At 37.4% G+C, this 20,554-nt stretch overlaps 1 protein-coding gene across 1 annotated transcript in view; it reads left to right on the top strand.

Moving 5' to 3' along the window:
• Positions 1-17,331, top strand: part of OTUD4 (OTU deubiquitinase 4) — a 37,585-nt gene extending 20,254 nt beyond the window's left edge. The window contains exons 11-21 of the mRNA XM_012642738.1: positions 3,368-3,462; positions 4,504-4,607; positions 4,710-4,896; positions 8,832-8,994; positions 10,845-10,968; positions 11,288-11,343; positions 11,855-11,935; positions 12,465-12,603; positions 13,179-13,439; positions 14,456-14,496; positions 15,820-17,331. Coding sequence (XP_012498192.1) covers positions 3,368-3,462; positions 4,504-4,607; positions 4,710-4,896; positions 8,832-8,994; positions 10,845-10,968; positions 11,288-11,343; positions 11,855-11,935; positions 12,465-12,603; positions 13,179-13,439; positions 14,456-14,496; positions 15,820-17,037 — 2,469 coding nt within the window. The 3' untranslated portion in view covers positions 17,038-17,331. The remainder of the gene's footprint in view (positions 1-3,367; positions 3,463-4,503; positions 4,608-4,709; positions 4,897-8,831; positions 8,995-10,844; positions 10,969-11,287; positions 11,344-11,854; positions 11,936-12,464; positions 12,604-13,178; positions 13,440-14,455; positions 14,497-15,819) is intronic.
• Positions 17,332-20,554: the final 3,223 nt, after the last annotated feature.

Genomic DNA, 20,554 nt, shown 5'->3' with positions numbered 1-20,554 from the left:
TAAAAGATGAAAAGATTTTCCTTGAAATTTTGCTTTTTCTAATAGAAGTCAAGAAAATAGGTGAGGTTTGAATGTGTTGTTAATTTGGAATTTCAGAGTATATCATGTGTACATTTTAATAGTTAGCAAGTATTTAGCTTTTTGACTTATTTGAATACATTGCTAAAATCGTTTATATCTAAAACCATGGCATTTTAAGAACATATAGTGGGGAAAAGATAGACTCTTCGATAAATGGTGCTGGGAAAACTGGATATCCATATGCAGAAGAATGAAACTATAACCTTTTCTCTTGCCATGTACAAAAATCAAATTAAATGGATTAAAGACTTAAATAAATCTAAGACCTGAAACTATGAAACTATTAAAAGAAAACATTGGGAAAAATGCTTCAGGACATTCGTCTGGGCAAGGACTTCTTGAGTAATACCCCCAAAGCACAGGCAACCAAAGCAAAATTGGACAAATGGGATCACATCAAGCTAAAAAGCTTCTGCACAGCGAAGGAAGTTATCAACAAAGAGAAGAGACAGCCCACAGAATGGGAGAAAATATTTGCAAACCCCCCATCTGACAAAGGATTAATAACTAGTATATATAAGGAGTTCTGACAGCTCGGCAGGAAAAAATCAAATAATCCAATTAAAAAATGGGCAGAAGATCTGAATAGACATTTCTCAAAAGAAGACATACAAATGGCCAACAGGTATATGAAAAAATATTTGGCATCATTAGTCTGCAGAGAAGTGCAAATCGAAACTGCAATGAGATATCTCACCCCAGTTAAAATGACTTTTATCAAAAAGGCCGGAACGAGTGCTGGTGAGGATGTGGTGCTGCTACACTGTTGGTGGGAATGTGATTAGTGCACCCACTATGGAGAACAGTATGAAGATTCCTCAAAAAACTAAAAATCCTGCTGGATGTATAGCCAAAGGATGGGAATACAGTATATTGGAAAGATAACTGCACTCTCATATTTTTTGCAGCACTATTCACAGTAGCCAAGATACAGAATCAACCCAAGTGTCCATCAGTGGATGAATGAATAAAGAAATTGTATATATGCACAATGGAACATTGTATAGCCACAAAAAAGAATGAAATCCTGCCAATTGCAACATGAATGGAACTGGAGAACATTATGTTAAGTGAAATAAGCCAAGCATAGAAAGGCAAATCTCACATTTTATCACTCACAAGTGTGACCTAATATTAAAAAATTCATCTCTTGGAGAAAAGAGAGTAGAATGACAGTTACCAGAGGCTGGGAAAGGTAGCGCCATGAGGAGGGCGGGGGATAAGGAGGGGGGGATGGTTAATGGGGGCAAAAATATAAATAGATAGAACAAACAATATTTGATAGCACAACAAAGTGACTGTAATCAACAATAAGGGTATACTTTAAAATAACTAAAAGAGTGGAATTGGAATATTCCTAACACAAAGAAATGTTTAATACCTGAGGGTGATGGGTACCGTAATTACCCTGATTTGATTAATTCACATTGTATGCCTGTATCAAAACATTACGTGTACCCTATAAAGATATTTAATATACAGTTATTATGTACCAATAATAATTAAAAAATTAAGAAGGCCAGGCACTTAATCCTAGCACTCTGGGAGGCCAAGGAGGGAGGATCGCTTGAGGTTAGGAGTTCAAGACCAGCTTGAGCAAGAACGAGACCCTGTCAAGAAAGACCCTGGATAGGATAATTTACAAGGTCTCTTTTCTGTTCTTTGCTTATGGAAAAATACTACTATCTCGAAAACCAAACCAACTCCCCCAGATACACAAAAAATGTTATATGGCAGTTAATTTTCATGAGAAATGGTTTCCATTAAAAAGTGTTGCCTTGTAAAAACTACTTTAAAACAGCCATTGGCAAACATTTCTTTTTGACTTATGGATAAATTGGTTTTCATGAAAAGTGTCTGATGAGAATTCTATCTGGGGCATCAGTGATGGGCTTTACCTTAAGAACCTTTAATAGTTCTGATTCTAGGGTATTTGAAAGGTGAGGAAGAAGAGGATCCGATTCATTCACATGCTTCCTTACAGGATTGTCAGAAATCTGCTCTATAATTGTAGAACAGAGTTGTGGAAGCTTTTAATATTAATACATTGGTTTGGAAAACTTGAAAGAGAACAGAAGAGAAGATTAAATCCAGGGCTTAGAGACCTCTCTCCCCTCAATAGAGAAGATTACTTATCTTATGCTGTATCACTAAAATTGTGTTATTTGTTATTTTAAATTAAACATATTTCCTTTGAGGTTGAAATTGCTTTTGGTAAAGTAGATGCTATTTGTAAAGTAGGGTAAAGCAGACACGTGTTTTAATTTTTTCCTTTTTGGAGTATTTTGTTTATTTCTACTACTTGACCATTTCATTTGGATAAAATCTAATTGAAATCTTAAACTGAGATGACTTACAGATGACTTTTGTTTACTAAAAGTGTGTAAGATGTTTAAACTTTGGATAAAATTAAGTTCAGAAAAGTCTTTTTAATTGTGAAACTTTTGAAGAGAGGAAGGAAAAGTATCCTGTTGTGAATGATGAAACATCCACTTGAGGACTTTGATCTGTAGTAGTGCCCTGTATATTTTACTTCCGGTGCAGTGATTCCAGGTGCACAATTCAATTTGTGCAGTTTGACTATAGGAAGAAACCTTAAGGCTTACTCTGTCATGATTTACAATTGGGTAGGGCTAATTGCACAGTTGATGGATTTATTTTTAGGGTGAGAAAAAGATCACAGTTACATATTTTTAATATTAGCAAAATGGACAGATAATAGTAATTATAATAATAATTGCTCTCCTTTGTTGAGTGGTTGCTTGTGTGCAAGCCGATGTCCTTTGTGTGTGTCATGTGCACCCTTATTCCGTCTCCCTGGGTTTGGTGACCGTAGGTACTATTAATAGCTCCATTTTGCATAGGAGGAAACTGAAGTGAGATAAGTTGCTTGCCCAAGGTCATATTGCTGGTAGGTGGAACAGCCAGGCCTGGAAGCCTGGGGTGTGTGGGACCACAGTCCTGCTTTCTGAACCTCAGGACATGCTGCCTCTCTTGTTTGGACCTTAATAGATTGTGTTCCTATTTCTTCTGGAACTATTTAGAAAAAACAATTTAGAAAAATTTTGGAAGGATAAAGAGGAAAAATTTTTCTTTCTTTTAGGTAGAGGTATGGAGGTCTTTGAGGTTAGGGAGATGGATTGCATTGTTCGCCCTTTTGAACTTATTTTGTCTTTACCGATAAACATTTGTTTCTCTTGAATTGAAAACAAAATTAAATTTTAAAACTGATCATTAATGTAAAGGGAGCAGGTGACTGATTTTTATATCTGGAATTGTTCAACAGGTTAAGTTGGATCACAACGGAAAATTTTCTAATGCCGACATTCAAGGAGTTCATTCTGAGAATGGACCAGTTTTGGTTGAAGAACTGGGAAAGAAGTATGTACTAGTTTTCAGCTAAGGCATTTATTGCTTCTTCCATTTAGTCTCATGTAATCATGAGTGTTGTTAAATAGCCCTGTGTATTTGCAAATTCAGTGAAAGGTATGGCACGCGTGTAGAAAGTATATTGTTCAGACCTTTAGAAAAATACTAAGTGTATGCATTTAATATTTTGCACATTGGCAAATTTTAAATTAAGAATACTTATTACTTACTGTGTAAAATATGCTATTCTTCACAAAGGCAATTTGGGAAAGATTAGATTGTAAAGTGGGAGCATTGGAGAACAGGGATTCATTCATTTCTAATTTCATTCAGTGCTGCATTGCATGTAGTTAGTATTCAGTAAATGTTTGTCAGATGGAGTAGTAAAATGTTGACTTGTTATACAGTGTTATTTTAGAGCACCTTTTGTTTCAGTTGCTGCTTCCTCTACTAAAGAAAAAATAATAAATTACTCCTTAAACTTTATTGTGGAACATTTTACATTATAAACATACACGTACAGAGCATAGTACAGTGAACCCCAATGTAACCAACACCTGTTTTCAGCAACTCACAGCATTAAGCAATAGTTTCCAATCTATTCTTCCTAATACTTTATTTAAAAATGGGAATGAAATTGGAATATTTTAAAGGAAATTCAGAAATCACACCACTTCTCCAGTTGATGTTTGTGTGTTTCTCTATCAGAATAAGGACCTCCCTCCCCACCTTAACTACAGACCATTATCATATCCAACAGAATAACATTCATTCCTTACTTATTTAATCTTTTGCTTAGATTGTGATTAAAGCCTTTAGTCTTCTGTTTTTTTAAATTAGAAAATATGCTTTTGAATTATGGCATTTTATTCGATTAGAATGAGTTCTGAGTTGCTAAATGCTCTTTGTACTTAAATTCTGATTTGTTTTTAATGTAAGAACTAAAACAGGAAATTCTTATATAAGTTGAAAATAAAATATGCATAATATTTGTTTAAGTGTTCTTACTAGGAGTATTTTAAGTTATTACAAGTTTTTTTCTTCCTTTTGAAGACACACATCAAAGAATCTCAAAGCATCTCCCCCAGAAAGCTGGAACACAGTGTCAGGGAAAAAGATAAAGAAACCTTCCACTTCTGGTCAAAATTTCCATTCTGGTAAGAGTACATAAAGTTATCATTTCTTCGGGATAGGGTTGGTGGTATTTGGGATTGTTTATAACGGGAAAATTCTGAGGTATTTTTGGGTTCTTGTCACAGACATGGATCACAGAGGGCCAAAGAATCCAAGCAAGCCAGTAAAAGCCCCATCAGCACTACCTCCTCGACTACAGCATCCTTCGGGAGTAAGACAACATGCATTCTCTAGTCATTCTTCAGGGTCACAGTCTCAGAAATCCTCCAGTGAGCACAAAAATCTTAGCAGGACACCCTCACAGACCATAAGGTAACCTTCCTGAGTGCAAGAGAAGTGGAAAGCAAGTGAGAGGCATTTGCTATATTTGCCACATTTATGTGCATTTAAATTGGTGCCTTGTTCATATACTTGTTTAGCATAGTATTAAAAGTATTGTTGATGAAACACCATGTGAGGATTACAGTTCTTTTGAATCCTCTTTAAACAAAGAAAGGTAATATTACAGGGAATGAGACCTTTATTTTTAAATGGCCTTTTCAAATGATTTGGGAAATTTTATCCTAGCCCAATCTTAATGTGACACTTAATAGTTTTCTGGTGGCTTGTAATATGGTAAATACTGGAATCTGAATTGCATTCCTAATTCCTGGAAAGGTGAGAGGATGTTCCTGTTTTTATAGGATCTTAAGCCAACCAAAATTGTTGGTTTACTTTGTTCTGATAAGTTTTGATTGTGGTAATGTCTCTAATACTGAATGGGGCTGTAAGTTTTAGGTCTGTATAATTATGACTATCATCAGCATTCTGACTAAATATCCAGAACAGATGAACCTAAGAGTCATAATTTTCCTGTGCGATGTGGATTTTAATTTTTCCCTCATCCACTCTTTCTGCTTAGTAGTTTATAGTCCTTTGGAGGAGATTTATTTGAGAAGGGTGTGTCTTAAGTTGAGACTGTCCTCTTCGTGCAAAACATGTGGCCATGGCTTCTTGCAGGTGCTGGGGCCTTCCTAGTTTACTGTGGCCAATGCCTTCTCCACCCAAGTGCCCCCTCCTCAATTGCCTGAAGAGCTGTAGCATCAGCTTATATGCATGCCAGGTGCTCTGGTTTTTAGTTCCTTGATTTCCGGCATTTGGGCATACCCTTTCTTGGGAATGAACTTAACATTTTTTTGTCATTAAAGATGTTTTATGTAGCATCTTCCAGACAGAGTTATAAGTTCTTTGGCTGACATTTATCAATATCGTATTAGTTTTCTGGGGCTGTTGTAACAAAGTGTACCACAAACTGGTTGGCTTAAAACAACAGAAATTTATTCTCTTACCGTTGAAATCAAGTTGTTGCCAGGGCCGTGCTCTCTCTGAAGGATCCAGTGGAGAATCTTTTCCATGCCTCTCTCCTACTCTAAGACTGCCTACAATCCTTGGAGTTCCTTGGCTTGTAGGTGCAATCACTTTAATCTCTGCTTCCATCATCACGCGGCGTTCTCCCCATGTTTCTGTGTCTCTTCCTTTCTTATAAGGACACTAGTCATACTGGGTTTAGGGCCTACCTAAGACTGCGTCTTAACTTGATTCTGTCTGAAAGACTGGTACCAGGGGTTAGGTACATGAACATTATCTTTTTGGGAAATATAATTCAATCCATAACAAATACTAATACTTCTAATCCATTACATTTTGTCTATTAAAAATTATTTAGGATAGGAAATTAATTCATATTGTTCAAAATCCAAAACATTCAAAAGCTTATTTATTTTGTATAAAGTTTCCTTCCTTTCCATATTTTCCCATTGATCTACTTTCCTTTCGCGGAGGCATCCAGTATTAACAGACCTTTGTGTATCCTTGCAGGGATACTTTTTACATATATAAGAAATACATGTATATTCATAATCCAATTTTTCAGAAGTTCTGATGAGAACAAATGATGAAAAATCAGTTGTAAGACATGCCTTATCTGTCAAGATTGCCCACTGCAAACACAACCCTGAGAAATGCCCTGGGCAAAGAGTGATCAGAGCCTTGCATTCTTGGCACACCCAGCAACATTGTGCAGGGACACTTTGGCCCATAGTAGGTTACCTCTCTCAACCAGAATTCGTGCCACTAATCTGTTAGTTGTGGCTGAAGTTTGTTTGGACATTGATCAAACTGCACTAGTACGTGGTGGTAGCTTACCCAATATAGGCAAAGTGTATAAGAGATTAAGTTGTTTTAAATATTAACCTTGGAAACCTAAAAGTGTAAAGTAACTAACTATAGGAAGGTCACAGGCAGAAATGAGATGTTTCTTTAATAAAATTCTCATTTTTTGATACAATAGAAAAGCAGCATTTTTTTTTCCTTGACACAAGGATATTCTCTAGTAACTTAAAGATTAAAAAAAGAAATACACATAGACTACAAAATGGCTAATTTACATATACTTGTTTATCACAAACTAACTTTATATCTCTTGTTTCTGGTGTTGACTCCAATCTCCTAGGAACTGAAAAAATGCTCAGACAGATGTTTCATATCAACAGTACTTTTAATTCAGTGCTATAGAGAAGTATTATCTTTGTCTTACTGGGATCCTTTTTTATGTGTGTTAGCTATATATTACTTGCTATGTAAAAACACTTGATGGTATGTGACAAGTCTGTGGGTTAGAGAATTTGACATTGTGACTGATTGCATAGGAACCTCGTGGTATTTGCAGGTAGCCATAGGTTAAGTGTGCCTTCGCCACTAAATGTGTGAGGGTGAATTTTACTAGTATATTAAAACAAATTTAGAAACTGCTGATTATCGAATATCTAAAGTAAGATTTTAAAGAAACCTAGTCGAGGTTTAGAATTTTATAGCTAACAATTCGATTGATTAAAGCCCATTAAAGTTTATTTCTAATATTTAACACAATAGTTTTAAATTTTTCAAGTTACAGAGTGAAAAAGAACTGTATTGCTGGGTATGAGACCTTCATGGTCTCTCGGTTTTTCATTTTTTCCTCATCGATATTTTCTCCTCCTTTGGAGAAAGCAAAATATCACCAAAAAAACCCAAGCAGGATTGCCATCTGTGCTTTCATTAATGTGGATGTGCAAGAAATACTATTGCTGAACATCTCTCTTCCAGCTAGGTGAAAATAGAAAGGGGTTGGTTTTCTCTGTGTGGTAGGTGAGGATAAGATGAAAACCATACAGTGGTGGTAATTGTTTTGGATGGTAGGAGACAGTGGTAAGGTGGTGTTAATTTTCCAGAGACTCTTGATGCTTGCCAAGCCCTCTTTGGCATCTTTTACCACTGGGATTTGAGAAGGACTGGTCTGATTTTGAGGGTCCGTCCAGATTTGCGGCCTAGCTTTTTTCACCAATACCCTCAGGACTGACATCTGTCCTGTCGGAATTAGAGTGTGAGATTGTTAAGTGGGACTATCCAAAGACATGAAATAAACGGCTATTCTTTATTTCAGAGGTAAAAAAAATCTGAATCATAGTGTACCTCCCATTGTTTTTAGGAGGATGATATCTCTGTACTGTGATAAACAATATATTTTTCCTTGTAGGTTTTGGATTTCCATTTCCTACTATTTTGGAACTGTTAGACACAGTAGAAATAGTATTCATATTGCCTTTAATAGTTGTAAGGCATATAAAAACATTAGGGTTGCATTATAGGCCGCCAAGCTCTATTCATAAATTTCTTGCCATTTTCCTTTGACCAAAGTTATATCGAAGTGACAGTAGTCTTATCTGTGTGGTTAGTTTTCATCCTGGCACATTTTAGTTTTTCTTTTTTGAGCTCTCTGTCTCCCTCGGTGGTGTCATCAACAGGTGGAGGGAGAATGGTCTTGGTGTCTCTTTGATTATTCCCCTTCACTTAGAAAATTAGAATGCTTTTGAGACCTAAACTAATAACTTTCCATTTCTTTTAAGAGTGAATTCTTATGGAAGTATTGGAATATGGTATAACAAATATATACAGTGCTTAACATTTCTTCCCTCATGAAAAGAAAAAAAAAACCTCAATTATTTCTGTATCACTTGGAAACAAGTTTGTTCCTTCTTGACTCTGCAAGGCAGCCTTATGCTACAGGACCTTCCATCTGCTGAAAATTTATTAACCAGGCGCCGAAAGTTCTAAAATGTCACAGCGTAGCTAAATTAGTCAAATATTTGTATTGCAAAATAGATCATTTTATCTTAGGAACTCAATACCTTTTGTCTTTCTTTTTCTGACAAGAATGTTTTATTTGACAGAAAACCTGATCGTGAGAGAGTTGAGGATTTTGATCACATGAGTCGAGAATCTAACTATTTCGGCCTTTCCCCAGAAGAGCGCAGAGAGAAGCAAGCTATAGAAGAATCTCGTTTACTCTACGAGATTCAGAACAGAGATGAACAGGCTTTCCCAGCCCTTTCCGTATGTATAAAAAGAGATTTTAAGAGTTATTATTTAGAAGTCTCTTAATACAGTTTATGTATATAGTAAACCATAGTTTCTAATGGTAGCCTAATAATTTTTAAACTGAACCTTAAAGATGGTGTAGTTCTCCCTTCTTACATTTTTCATGAGGAATAGGAATTCCAGAGATATTACTAAAAAGTTGGTGACAGAGTTTAGGCAAGTATATTGGTTTGCTCACTTGTAGTATTTAGTGTTTTCTTTTGAACCAAAACATGTTTAATTTGCTAGCAAAGTAATATTCAGGTTCACGGTTTAGTTAACCCATTACAAGATGCGTCTATGAAATCAGGAAGCCCTTTTTACTGCTTATTGAACACACGAGTACCTGATACATGCAGTGAGGACTGTCTTTCAGAGTGTTCGCTGTTGGAGGTGATAGCACGTGTAATCCTGTGGCTCTGTCCTTGCTCCCTGGGTCAGACACTGGGCTGTGATGGATGCTTCTCTGATGAAAGAAATGTTCTCTACCTTCAGGTTTCTTAACTCTGGCGGGGGAGTCAGAAGGGAAAACTGTTCTCATGTAGAGTGAAGTGTGTGCTCTGGGAGGTGGGTTCATTGGTGGCACAGGGGAGGGGTAACATTTTCATTCTTGTGACTGGGAGCCCTGTGTGTATGGTCTATTAAGTCTTTTAAAGTTGCACCCAAATGACCTTTGATCCAGAATGGTGGTTGGACACTTTTTCTTAACAGTGGCTTAAACAAACAAAATGGAATGTTATGGGAGGCTACCCAGTGTGCCAGTATAAAAGGGTAAGGCCCCACACAATCAGTTTCTGTCTCTGGTCTCTGTGGAATTCCTTAGAGGTTTGAGGAGCTCAGTTGAAAACAGCTCATCTGGAATAGTAGTGCAGTCTGGCACAGGGGTTGAAGTTCAGGAGTTATTGGAAGAAGAGCCCAAATCCATTTGTGAGTAGGCATTGTTTGTGTGCTAAGTACATTATCTCTCATGTAACGTATGTCATTTTTCCATCATGTTTATATAATAACTACAAATCATTTAAGTTTATATCTTTTTGTTTTTTTTCAGTTAGTGAATTGTGAAAGGACAACTACTATAATGTGGGGACTGATTGTCAGTTTTTTTGTTGTTAAAAATGAAGTCTTCACACTCATGTTTAGACTAAGGAGTTTGATCCAATATTGGATTTGATAATGACTCATGTTTGTCTTCTAGAAAACTCCTGCTAGAGAGGGCTGAGATCCTCTTCTCAGCTGTGAGAAACATTTATTTAGAGTGCTAGAACAGGAACCCGGAACGTTCAGTGATAGTTTAGCTTAAAGACCTGACTTATTCATCCAGTCCCTTCGTTTCACCGATTAGAAGGTTGGATCTCATGCAGAGCTTAAGTGATTTGCTAGAGTCAGTAGCATTTCAATGATAAGAATCCTAGTGTACTGTATCTGCTAATTTGCACTTAGGTTTTTTCTACCCACACATGAAGGACTATGACTCTACAATGGCTTTTTTGGAAGGTTGGTACAGAAGATGCTATTGTTTGTGCAAAGAATGTAGTTGCAAGGTGAGGGTTTGGTCAGGGTGGCTTCCTGAAATGGGGATATGAAGTCGTCTACTAATTTAGGCTGAAATTTGATTGCCTAATCCTTTTGACTCAGTGATAAGACTACTAATCTAGAGTATATATGAACTCTAGATCCTATCTTTTGTAGTTTCAGAAGTATAAAAATAAAAGGGCTATGAGTTCTGAGATTTTTAGAAGTAGGAGTAAATTTCATTACAGAGCTTTTGTTCATATATTTGTGAATAAATCTTTAACACAGAATATTGGGTTTTGTTCATTTTAAAGAGCTCGTCAGTCAGTCAGTCAGCTTCTCAGAGTAGCAACCCAAGCGTCCAGAGAAAGTCATCACATGGAAATGAGAGAAAAGGAAGCAGGCGGAGAATGGATCCGGAAGAACGAAAAGACAAAGGTAAGTTATTTCACCACTGAAAGCAGTTGCTAGAGATCTGTGTCTGGTTTAAAGTTATATATTGGGAAAAGAACACTTTTTCAGTATTCTTTAAGTGTTTTAAGTTTATTCAGTGTCAGTTTATCTAATGTCACATATGTGACTGTTGAGGAACATCGATTCAAGCAAAAACATGTAAAATGTTCCAACAACTGCATTTTTTCATTGACTAAACATGGTTCAAATAGTACTTTGGCTTTCTCTGTCTTCATGTTTTGTTCTTCTGTTTTCAAACCTGAGTGGTGGCTGATGCTGCCTTTTTTATTTTGATCTGTTGTAGACTCTATCCATGGACATACTCACTTGGATAAAAAACCTGAGCCAAGCACATTGGAGGTAAAAGTTTTAAACACTAATTGCATTTTTTCTTTTTCCTTAACACCATGATAATACAATAGGAAGGAAGTGGAAGGAGAAGGTGGAGAGGATTTCAGTGCTTTATAACTACATATTAGGGTAGTAGAAAAGCAGGGAAAAGATGATGGAGATTGAGAAGTCATTCACAAATTATAATCATTTCTTCAAGGTACATGAAGATGCTCTTTCTGATTTGTTGGCAAGTGGCTTATGCTCTCCATCACTCTGGTAGATTGGTATTTTTAAGGGAGAAAGTATACTGTTTGAAGTCATGCCCCCAGTAAAAACTATACCCAGTAGTTTGATAATAAAGATGTGCAGGCAGAAGTTAACCTACACATTGAAGGCCAGATATGATTGGAAAAAAATACTCATTGGTGAGAGGGTTCTGTCAGATGTAGGTAGGGCGAATTATAAAAGGAAACCACAATTATCCCAGAATGTGGGTTTTTGAAATACAAAATTACGCTTTTTGTTTTTGCTTCCAAAGAATATTAGTGATGATAAATGTGCAAGAGTTTCATCACCATCAAAGTCAAAGAAATTAGAGTGCACGTCTCCCGCAGAACAGGTAAGTATGCTGTTGCATTTGATGTTGAATGCTCCATTCTCTGGGTTTCTTTGCTCTGTATATGATTATTTAAAAATTGTCTTCCATTAAACCGGTCCCTGGTGCCAAAAAGGTTGGGGACTGCTGGGCTACTTGGGAGGCTAAGGCAGGAGGATTGCTTGAGCCCAGGAGTTAGAGGTTGCAGTGAGCTATGATGAGGCCACTATACTCTAACCCGGGCGACAGAGTGAGACCCTGTCTGAAAAAAAAAAAAAAGGGGGGAACATCTGTATGGAAAGTGGAAGAATTTATTCAAGCATCACTATTTGGATGCAGTTATGATTTTTCTTAGGCAGCTTGTGGTAGGATCAAATTTGTTTGCATATGATTCTCAACTACTCTGTATGTGTGTTTATTTCTAAGACTAGAAGGACCATTCATACTTCACTTGTATAAAAGGCAGGCAGCTCACGGTATACATCTGATGGTTAAAAACTGTGTTTAAGCAAAATGAACTTTCGTCTTTTTCTAATCCCCCCTTTTCTTGAAGAAGCCAGCAGATCGTGTGTCTTTGTCAAGTCCAGCTCCCCTTCTGGTTTCTCCAGAGGTACATCTAACCCCTGCGGTGCCTTCTTTACCAGCCACTGTGCCAGCCTGGCCAAGTGAACCTACAACTTTTGGACCAACAGGTTAGAGAAGAATTTAGAAAATCCAACCCCCAAAATCCTTTCAAGTCAGAGACTTCAGATTCTTGTGAGCTTGACCTCAGAGCAGGGTTAGGTGTGTGGAGCCTTACAGAGCTTTCTGTGATCCTTGGCTTTGCTCTGCTTCCAGCATGGGATGGCCAACTTCATTGGGGCAATATTCATCTGAGATATGTCCTCATAATCCCAGGAGCATGATGTTTGAGCTGGTTCTCTCCACTGTGGATGCCCTGGTGGCTCTGCACTAACCAGCACCACAGTTTGATGCTTTCCCTGTGGGTCAGCTCTTTGTGGCCTGCTATTGCACCCTTTGCCAAGGCCCTGCACCTTACACGTGTTTGCAGGAGCTACGATTAGAAGACACTGACTCAAAGCTTGTTCCTGGGCTCATTTCCTGTGTGTCCAGGAGGGTCCTTGATTGATATAAAAAGTGCTTCTTTAGATTGTTTACGCACCATGTTATCAGCTATGTCAGTTATGCAGCATTCTTTAATGTAAACTTGTAGAGGGAATTATTTCCATCTTTTTGTCGTTTTGATTCCTTTCTCTCTCTTTTGTAGGTGTCCCTGCTCAAATTCCTGTTTTGTCAGTGACACAGACTCTGACCACTGGACCTGATTCTGCTGTATCCCAAGCTCATTTAACACCCTCTCCAGTTCCTGTGTCAATACAGGCAGTTAACCAGCCCTTGATGCCTTTGCCTCAGACGTTGAGCCTTTACCAAGACCCACTCTATCCTGGGTTTCCTTATAATGAAAAGGGAGATCGAGCCATTGTACCACCTTATTCACTGTGTCAGACTGGAGAGGACCTGCCTAAAGGTGAGATCCTTCTCCAGGTTCAAATTGATTTTATTTATCAAGTACAAACAGGTTTAGTGAGAAATAAAGGTGTGTAAGTAGAGGTTAGAGGTCTGGTTTTTTTAGTAAGCTGAAGGAAGGACTTGGGAAAGATAGCAGAGGTTTGACTATTAATCATTCACTTCTTTTTCAGCTTGGTTTTATTAGAAAATGTTTTTGTATGTTTTACAGCCCCTCTCCCTGTGTCATTTTTTCATAACCAGCCTTGAAACCATTCTGAATTAAGATCTTAATTATTTGACTAGATACCTAAACATTACTGAGTTTTCTCAACAATGGTCTTATTTTGGAACTGTATTACTTTATCTATGAAAACATTATGGAGAAGAGTGACTATAATATATAGTGGCTGTTATTATAGTATTATACTTAATATTTATTTTTGTTTAAAAAATTTTAAAAATTTGCTACCCTCTTTATTTTTAAGGAATTTATCCTCCCATATTTAGTTTGCAAAATTTCCTATTTGTAATCTGGAAGAATACAGTGACTTCTGTATGCTCTTTACCTGGATTTATTTTGTTTTATTAGTAGCTTGATGTTTGAGTCTATGGGTGACTGGCTAATGGTAAATGAATATCTGGACTAATACCCTTCTAAACATGTTATTAATAAATTAGGTTTATGTTGATTTTACCATTCTCCCCAAACATTTTTATTTCATAATTTTTAAAACCCCACAGAAAAGCCAAGAAATATAATGAGCACCTAAATTTCCTTTACCCAGACTGAGTTTTAATGAGATATAAAAATCTCAATTTATGCCATTTGGGGATTTAGATGTTACTGTCAACAAAGCATATTGAATCTGGAATTACCGTATAGTGACAGCCTGTTTGGTTACATCCCAGTTTTTATCTGTGTGTGTCTGTGTAGAGAAAACAATTATAGTAGGTAAAATTGTTATTAGAACTATATATTTTGATTGAGGATGACAAAAACTCAATGTATAATTTTAGTGATTATTTTATTTTCAGATAAGAACATTCTTCGATTCTTCTTCAATCTTGGTGTGAAGGTATTTACATTTTATCACTTTAAAGTTATTTTATTATTTTAAGTTAATGCTGTTTTAAATTATTGCTACTGAAATAGTGTTAACTCCTGTCCTGTCTGTCAGTAACCTAAGGTTTACTAAATCTCATCATCTTAAGAACCAGCATTTTCAGTATTATACCATTTGTTTTTGGTGCTTGGTGGTAGAGGCTCCAGTTTTTGCCTGCTTTTCTTCTTAATTGGTGATGAGTTAATCTTGTGAATATACTCAAGAAATGGCTGAGTCCCTAGGTAGTCTAGTGGAAATACCCTCACTGGGGAATTAACTAACTGAAAATCTGGGTTTGAAGTTCTGCTCCATCACACTTTAGCTGTATATCCCTGGGCAAGGCATTTAGTGTATCTCAGCCTAGCTTTCTTCATTTATAGAATGGGGGTAATACTTTTTATCTGCCGCAGTTGTTGAAAGGATCAAAGGAAATAACATGTGAAAGCACTCCTACGTAAGACGGTGCGGGTGTTCACTAGCACAGCAGACATCTTTTGGGAAGTGATCAACCTAGAAATAGCTGTTCTTAGAAAGAGAGGCTGGAGAACTCTATGTCCTTATCAATGCTAGGTTGTTTGCTGTCATAGATTAGTTATTGTGCGTCATAGTAGTTAAAATATGAAATGAAGTGCCCTACCCTGGCCTACTGACCAGTTGCGTAAAAGGAGGCTTGATTAATTTTACCATCTGCTGCATTCATTGCTTAATCTACCTAGTTAATGTTGGCTTTATCAAATTGGTTAGCCTATCAGTTGGTTATATTTTATTCACGTTTATTTGGGTTTTTAATTGAACTTTTTAGAGGAAGGATTTGGAGTATTTCATTTTCAACATTACCCTTCTCTGATTAGAAGTTTAACTTAATCCTTACAGTTGGAGGGCTCTGGGGGCTCCCAGAATTATGGAGTCCTGATGTTGGAGACCATCTACTCTTATACCAGTGTTTTCCTGGTAGAATAGGTCCACATAAGCTATCTGGCTGGCGTGGGGGTCACACTGTGAGTGAGTGGTAGAGCCAGACTGTGAATGCAGGTGTAGCTAAACAGCCAGTGATTGAGATACTGTCAACCTTTATTATCAGGACTTTGGATTGGTTTCAGGGCTGGAGCAAAGAATGGAGTCTTAAAGCAATGGTCTGATTTTGTAATTCCTTTTCATGTTGGGTATCACAGTGATCTGGTCTTTGTAGACATGAGAAACTTACTTTGTGCCCTTTACTTATAGATAGATGTCCACTCACACCTCTTTCTTTTGCCTCCCTTTTTGTTTTACTTTCCTGTTTTTTGTCTCTTTTAGGCATATAGTTGTCCTATGTGGGCCCCACATTCTTACCTGTACCCTTTGCACCAGGCCTACCTGGCAGCCTGCAGGATGTACCCAAAGGTCCCTGTCCCAGTGTATCCTCATAATCCTTGGTTCCAAGAAGCTCCTTCTGCTCAGAATGAAAGTGATTGTACCTGTACCGATGCCCACTTTCCTATGCAGACTGAGGCCAGTGTTAATGGTCAAATGCCACAGCCAGAGATTGGACAGCCGACATTTTCTTCACCGCTGGTTATCCCTCCATCTCAGGTGTCTGAAAGTCATGGACAGTTATCTTACCAGGCTGATCTTGAATCTGAGAACCCTGGGCAGCTTCTTCATGCTGATTATGAAGAGTCACTAAGTGGCAAGAATATGTTCCCACAACCGTCCTTTGGACCTAATCCATTCTTAGGCCCGGTTCCTATTGCACCTCCTTTCTTTCCTCATGTTTGGTATGGGTACCCTTTTCAGGGATTCATAGAAAATCCAGTAATGAGGCAGAATATTGTCCTCCCCTCTGATGAGAAAGGAGAATTGGATGTGCCCCTGGAAAATCTGGATCTGTCTAAAGAATGTGGTTCAGTTTCAGCAGTAGATGAGTTTCCAGAAGCCAGGGGTGAAGGTGCACATTCTCTCCCTGAAGCAAGCGTGAGCAGTAAGCACGAAGGCCGGGCGGAGCAGTCGTCCCAGACACGAAAGGCAGATCTTGTATTGGCTGCTGTTCCACCTGTTGCAGAGGGAAAGATTCATCTTCCCACTCAGATTCTAAACAGAGAGAGAGAAACTGTGCCTGTTGAACTTGAGCCTAAAAGGACCATTCAGAGTCAGAAAGAAAAACCCGAAAAAGTAAAAGATCCCAAGACTGCTGCTGATGTGGTCAGCCCTGGGGCCAACTCTGTGGAGAGCAGAGTGCAAAGACCAAAAGAAGAGAGTTCAGAAGATGAGAATGAAGTGTCTAATATTTTGAGAAGTGGTAGATCCAAGCAGTTCTATAATCAGACCTATGGAGGCAGGAAGTACAAAAGTGATTGGGGCTATTCTGGTAGGGGTGGATATCAGCACGTGAGAGGTGAGGAGTCCTGGAAAGGGCAGCCAAGCAGAAGCCGGGACGAAGCTTATCAGTACCATCGGAATACTAGAGGACGACCATACAGGGGAGATAGGAGGAGATCAGGGATGGGAGATGGCCACAGGGGACAAAACACTTGATTGTTGCTGGAGTATTTTCGAGCAGAAACCCTTTCTAAGGTGGAATGTTTCTGAACGCTTTAAAAAAAAGACAAAATAAAACCCAAATTGGAACTGTTTCCCTCTCACCCCCACTTTACCTTCACTCCCAATCTGGACAGAGATTCTGGACATGAGTTCAAGGGGGCAGGTGGAATTCCTGGCATTGCTAGTTTTCGTCATTCAAAATCTGTTTATTTATCGGGTGACTGCCCCCTTAAAAAGTAGAAGATAAGTTTGTTAAAGTATTTTTTATAAACAGCTTAATATAAAACATTATAGATTAGTGTTTGGTTTTTTTTCCTTATATAAGTTTGACTTCAAATGTTGGAAACGTGTGCTTTATAGTGTTCACTAAAGTGACAAGAAAATATACCATTTGACACACTATAGATTCCAAAACATAACATTGCACCAAATAGAAATGTATATTTTATTATGCAATGCCTTAGTCATAAACTGGGCTCAAACAATTCTCAGCCTAAAACACTGTTGTCTTTTAAAATGCTTCCAACCCAAAGGCCTTTCATCTCAATATCTGTCAAACTTGAATAATGTCTTCTCTTTAATATTACACATAAGGCAGCCTATTAACCTGTGTCTTAGAAATGTTGTATATAGTTCTTTTAATATTCATAGGGTATATTTTTGAATTTTGGTGAGTATTTGTTGAACTTGAGATTGCATACAAGAATAGATGGTTAAGAAATAGTAGGAAATTCAATGAAATGGCTGTTTCCACCAAGAATTCTTAGCACTGGTGTAAATATCATGGTGCCTACTCGAAAGAAATGTAGATGCTATGCATTTTGAAAATAATCTGCATCTGTTAAAACTGCAGACTTTTTTAATGCCACTTTAACACTAATGCACTGACAGATTCTAAATATTTTGTGAGAAGAAATGTTAAAAATTTTTAGCTGGACAGGTTTCTACAGAGAGTTACTGTTTTGTTTTTCTCCTTGCACCATTGGTTATGTGTATCACTTTACATTTGCATGTTCAACTTGTCATGGCTGGAACTATTGTAAGAATAAGATGATTGTGACTTCTAGTTCTTTTCTAGAGGATGCTGCTAGAAAATGGTTTTGCTTTGTATTTTATAGCTTGTTACCCTTAGGGTAGGTAACATGTCTTTGATCCTGCTTCCTTCCAATCTTGGCAGTATTCACTAGAGGTTCCCTTTGCATGTTGCACTCTGTTCTCATTTGGAGATTGTACTCTCTGAATTAACACAGTATTCGTTCATCTGTGTTACTTTGTAAAAATAACTGTAGCTTATATTTCTTATTTGTACATACCAATGTGAAAATTTACCCTTTTTTTTTTTATGTTGAGATTACCTTTTGATCAGGAAGTTTGAGTGCTATGCAAATATTATAGTAGAATTTCTCTTTGCATGCCATGTGTAATATACCTAGCCAAAAACGGATGTGGTGGCTTTCCTTTTTTTTTTTTTTTTTTTTTACCCCCCAAGCAAATTACTTTAAAAGCAAATACAATTCACTTGAATTTGACAGACTGAAGCAGATGGGTTTTCTGGGTTCTCTGATAACCTGTAGGAATGTTTGGATGCCAGCAAGGCTCAGTGAATCTCCACTGTACTGTAATAATGGTTATTTACCTCTGTGCTGTTTTAATTACCTAATGTCTGTGTAACTGCTGATGAGTAGTGATTAGCATTTAGATATTTTGTAACATAGGATTTTAGAGAGCACTTTGACAGATAACATTTTATTATGATGGTGCTAGGTAAAAATTTGTAAAGACTCGGATGGTTGTGTGGAAAAGAAAAAATTGAGAGAACCTATTGTAACAAATTTGTTGTCACCTTCCAAGGTAGAACAGTTGTCGAAGGTACTGCTTAAGCCATTTTTTTTCTTAACGTCAATGGCTGAATTGTGGAATGAGACGATTAGAGGGTCCTCCACTTTCAGCCCATGCTTTTTTATGTAGGATTAGCTTACCTGATAATTTCTATGAAAATCACATTTTGATATAAATACCAGATTTGAAAGTTCAGTTATCAGTTTGATCTCAGGAGTCCAAAAGTAATTGCTGTTTCCAGTGTCCTTCATTTTATTGCCTGGGGTTTGATCTCAGTTTCTGGAAATGTTTAAAAATTGGATAGGAAAGACTATTCATTTCTCCACTGTCACTGTCTTACCTCAACTGAGTAACAGAATATAGCTCCTGAAGGAAACACTGATTTGCTTCCTGTTTGCCATATCTCACCTCCAGGACATGATGGAAACCAGTGCTGAAAGAGAATTTTAGCAGATGGTACTTTCTCAGTGACCCTCTGGAATAAAAATTCTGACTTTTAATAGTTTTAAAATTATCAGTCTTTGCATGAAGGTCAGTTTTTTTTTCCTTTAGGTTTGTTTTTAAATTTATTAGTGCAGGGGATTTTGCCTTATGCTGAGGTCAAACTTAAGGCCAAGCAAGCTTTTGTACACCTTTATTTTAGCTGTATGTTGACACATAAGATGCATTTCTATGTAAGAATAGAAGCAAAAGTATAGAACTGAGAATCATTTGTATTTTGAATGGGAAATTATGAAACTTCACCATATTATGATCGTATACATCTTGAAGAACAAATGTTTAGACTGACCAAAGCTCACCTGCTCTTTCTGTTTTAGTTAGGTGCTTTGGCGGAACTTGATTCCAGCCCCCTTTCCTTTTACTGTTGTGTATCTGTCTCTTCTACAAATTCATTTCCTCTCAGAAAAATCTTCAATTCTTGCCCTGTGTGCTCCGTGGAAGCAGGATGCTGGCATCTGTGTAGTCCTCATGCTGTTTCCTGTAACTCACAAGTTCGTTTTCATGGCAGACCTAAGCTCAGACCCTGCCTCGACCTGGCAGGAGTAGGTTTTCCCATACCGCAATGCCGATGCAGCTCATTTGATGCAGACTGTGTATTCTTGCAGTGTACTGTTTCCTGTGTGACTCAAGTTTGAGTTAAAATGCCTGTGAACTGCAAACTTGCTTATGATTGACTTGGTGCAATAAAGTTCCTTCTAACCATTTCTGGTTTAGAAAACATTCAGCCATCCTAGAAACTAGCAATATTTATTTTTGCCTCATTTGTATTATCTTCAGTTTTAGATGAGGTAAACTTTTGTCTTTCACTTAAGGGTACTAAGCAAGGTCCATTCTAGTGTAGCTGAAGAGAATGCAGATTTGGCTACACTATTTCTGTTTACTGTATTTTGCTCCCTATTTTATGTCTAAATGCTATTGTTTCTGTTTAAAATCTTAATGGCTCACTTCCAGTATGTCAATTTCAAAGAACTAAGGTTTTGCTACTAGTGTCAGCCATTTACTCTCCCATTAATTGGGATTTTATTTTAAAGAGATTTTCCCCCCTGAAATAACAAGTTTTAGAAAATCTTTAGAAGAGGGGTGGGTGCATGTCTTAATGCTGGGAAGCAGCAACTTCGGGGTTGAATTTACTTGAATGGATTAAAAATTGCATTGTTAGAGAGCTAGAAAA

Source organism: Propithecus coquereli, unplaced genomic scaffold, assembly GCF_000956105.1.
Source record: "Propithecus coquereli isolate 6110/MARCELLA unplaced genomic scaffold, Pcoq_1.0 Scaffold185, whole genome shotgun sequence".
NCBI lineage: Eukaryota > Metazoa > Chordata > Mammalia > Primates > Indriidae > Propithecus > Propithecus coquereli.
Note: the sequence above shows the minus strand (reverse complement) of the source record. Positions and strands in the feature narration are given on the sequence as shown.